A 3,246-nucleotide genomic window follows, 5' to 3' on the forward strand; every position below is an offset into this window, starting at 1 on the left:
TTCTTACACGTACTCTATGGTGCAGTATATTTTACAAGACCGTTTTGGTATTATAGTCTAGTTATTATATATGTATTATCAGAGGTACATTACTTGGAGTTTGCAACGCGCATAGTACTGTATGGTGACATCATGCTAAGATCCCATTCAAGTCTCATCTCGTAGATAGCGAGACTGATGCTACGACCCTCTGACATGAAATAGGCGGTTAGTAATAATCAATAAAACATGTATAATAAAAAATGTAATACATCGAAAATGTACAGAAAATATAGTTATCGCAATCCGTCATATCGTGAAAATCTATTTTGATCCACCTGGACATCCCAGTATCCTAGTTACCTCGGGCATTCGCATTTTTCTGAGTTGGAACGCTTATGCGGGAGCGAGATTGAAACGGGATTTTGGTATCATGTCACCGTAGTTGCAAACCCCTAGTGATGTACCTCTGGTATTATGTAAGCACTCTGAATGTTATGGAATACCTAAACCTTCTGATAAAACAAATACATACTACCACTACGTTTTGAAGTAACATATCGCATTCATATGCCACAACATAGTCCTGAAATACAATTGAGAGGGACTCTAACAGCCACAACCGTTGTACCCAGGTCCTAGAATGCAACACACGATCAATTCGTGTCATTTACATGTTTAATACGTAGGCACAAAAAACAGTCGAATAAACAAGAAATCACCCAACATGGTATAGCTTTTTTTTTTTTTTTTTTTTTCAATGGCTTTTATATTTGATATTATTTTTGTATATCAATCACTATAGTTTGCTGTAATACTGAGCCAAATCTATAGTCGCTCTATATATTTCGAGTCTCTGTCCCGCGAGTACACGGCCGTTCCTCTTTGTTATCACATGTACGCCCTCAACGGTATAGTTTTTATTATATTCTGCGGCGCCCAAGGCAGAGTCAAAGTCAGCGACAGGAGACTGGAGCATGCTAGATCAAATTTACTTTTGGGGTTCAAATCGTGTTGTTAAGCACTTGGCGTTCTGTCATGTGACATGGAATACATTTATGGGAATTCGCATGGTAAATGAGATTTTTTTTCCACTAGATATTTTATTTGGAGCGTACACAATGCATGCCAACAAACGGGAATACAATCCAAGCAGACAAATTATAATATCTGCACATGCGTAGAAGGAATACGGTGCCCAGCCATATTACCCTATACAAGGTTGTTTTGGTTCAGTATAACATGACAAATTTACAGTAAATCATAACAATAAATTAATAATAATAATAAAAAGCGTGGTTGGAAAACTGGTGACACGATCTGCATGTTTCCAAGCTTCCATGATTTGCAGGAACGTACTCAGGCTAAATTTAACAGCTCTATTAGTTGTGTGAGCTTATAGGAAACACATAGGTACAATAAGCTTTACTACTAGTCAGACCATGCTCGTTTACATATGTATACAACTATATAGGCGATGGTAATTTAAACTGACTAAGTTGGGTGTCCAGTTCTTCATATCTTTATCATAAACATGCCACAGGTCACTGGCAGAGCTGGTCACAAATGTAATCGGAATCTGAGATGAGCACATTGCGCATACCCTTCTGCGCATGACGCTTACAAATGCGTCACCGTCAAGCCCCATTCATTGTGTGATCAACGCGTTTGGAATCACACGCCAGTGGCGGAAACACCTAGACCATCAGGACGCGAACGAGTTATTCTGCCTTATATTAGAGCAGGGAGCTGTAATTAGAGCGACTTAGTTTGGCATTCGGGCTGTTGGTTGAAAATGGGCACGTTTGAAGGCCATGCACTTCCTGGTAGTTTCTTCCTCGCCTTTGGCGTCTGGTGGTGCATGAAATATTCGTACCGTCTTATTCGTAAGAATTCTAATGTTTCCCGGCAGAAAAATGGTTCGACTCCCAACAACAAATGGGGAAGACGACTCGGAAAATGCCATGGATTATCCGCGGAGCTTGTGGAAGGAATCGTCGTTGTTATGTTCACTATTGCTGGCTTTATCTCCGAACAATCTTGGCCGTATAAAAAATGGGCAATGTTTGACAAGAATGACCCCGGCAGACGTTTTGTTCATTCCGCTGAATGGCAACACTGCACAATGTACACGTTCTTTGGAGTTGCAGGGGCGGTGCAGATATTAGCGCGTACTTGTGTGTGTGGGTTGAAAGAATTCGAAAAATTCTTCCTTGCGCTAGCTTATTTCGTGGAGGGCTTGCTGTTTTATTTCCACGTTCATGGCCGGACACCTCTGGACATATCCGTGCACTACATGCTAGTTATCGCAGTAATGTTGGCCGCCGCTGTCACAGTTGCCGAGATTTGGAAAGGCGATGACCCACTTCTACCGTTCATTCGGACCGGCCTAACCATCACGCAAGGTACGTGGTTTTGGCAAGTCGGCTTTATGCTGTACCCACCGAACGGCGTTCAGTGGGACGAAGATAGTCACTCTAATATCATGTTCGTAACAATGGCGTTCTGTTGGCACATCGTGGCCTGTATACTCGTGATGGCAGGCGTTTATGGCATTGTGTCTCTCTGTCTGCGCTCCAAAGGAGTCTACCTTGTCCCGTACAAACAGGTTGAGGATGAATACCAGGTTGGATTAATGAGCTTGGATGATAAAGGATCAAGCGATAATGAATAATCTGCGAAATTTCATAAATTTGTAACTGTATTCGCATGTCTTAATGATACAAACTGTTGATGCCTGTGAAACAACGTTCACTATATATTTATTTGATAAATGTGGCATATATCAATAAACAATCTGGGGCCGGGTAGGGTTTAAAAACGTTCTGGCCTAGAACAGGATGAGTATAGAACAAATCGTCATGTATTTTTTGTCTCGACAGTCATGTCATCGCTTCTGAAATTTGAAATGTAATTTCACAGAATCTCTCTCGTTTACCGATTTATATAAATGTATATGGTTGGGCTGTGTAAGCGGGTGGGGTGGGCGGAGCGGGGCTGGGTGTGGGTGGTGAAGTGTGCTAGTAATTGTACAGATACCGTGGTAAAATTCACTCCATTCCATCACCACACCTTGTCTATATACTTAAATTGAGATTGTGTCACTGTGTTGTGTGTCACCTTAAACTCTACAATTACATCGACACACTTTTAAATCGTAGGAGGTGAGCCCAGTCCCTAGCATATTTTAAAATAGTTAGTTCATTTGTAATAAAGCCTTGTCACGTAGTAGCATATCACAAATAAAAAATAGCTGTTCTAACGAAA

General features: G+C 41.1%; 1 protein-coding gene across 1 annotated transcript; it reads left to right on the forward strand.

Annotated features, from left to right (window-relative positions):
* The first annotated feature begins 1,617 nt into the window (after window positions 1-1,617).
* On the forward strand, window positions 1,618-3,246 carry LOC100378384 (transmembrane protein 45B-like). Its single transcript, XM_006820965.3, has one exon. It carries the CDS (start codon window positions 1,775-1,777, stop codon window positions 2,651-2,653), a length of 879 nt encoding a protein of 292 aa, XP_006821028.3. The 5' UTR covers window positions 1,618-1,774; the 3' UTR covers window positions 2,654-3,246.

This window comes from Saccoglossus kowalevskii, chromosome 10 (assembly GCF_978046115.1).
Source record: "Saccoglossus kowalevskii chromosome 10, keSacKowa6.1, whole genome shotgun sequence".
NCBI lineage: Eukaryota > Metazoa > Hemichordata > Enteropneusta > Harrimaniidae > Saccoglossus > Saccoglossus kowalevskii.

Excerpts from the sequence above, each read along its gene's own strand:
- LOC100378384 (XM_006820965.3), top strand. The coding sequence starts at position 1,775 with ATGGGCACGTTTGAAGGCCATGCACTTCCTGGTAGTTTCTTCCTCGCC.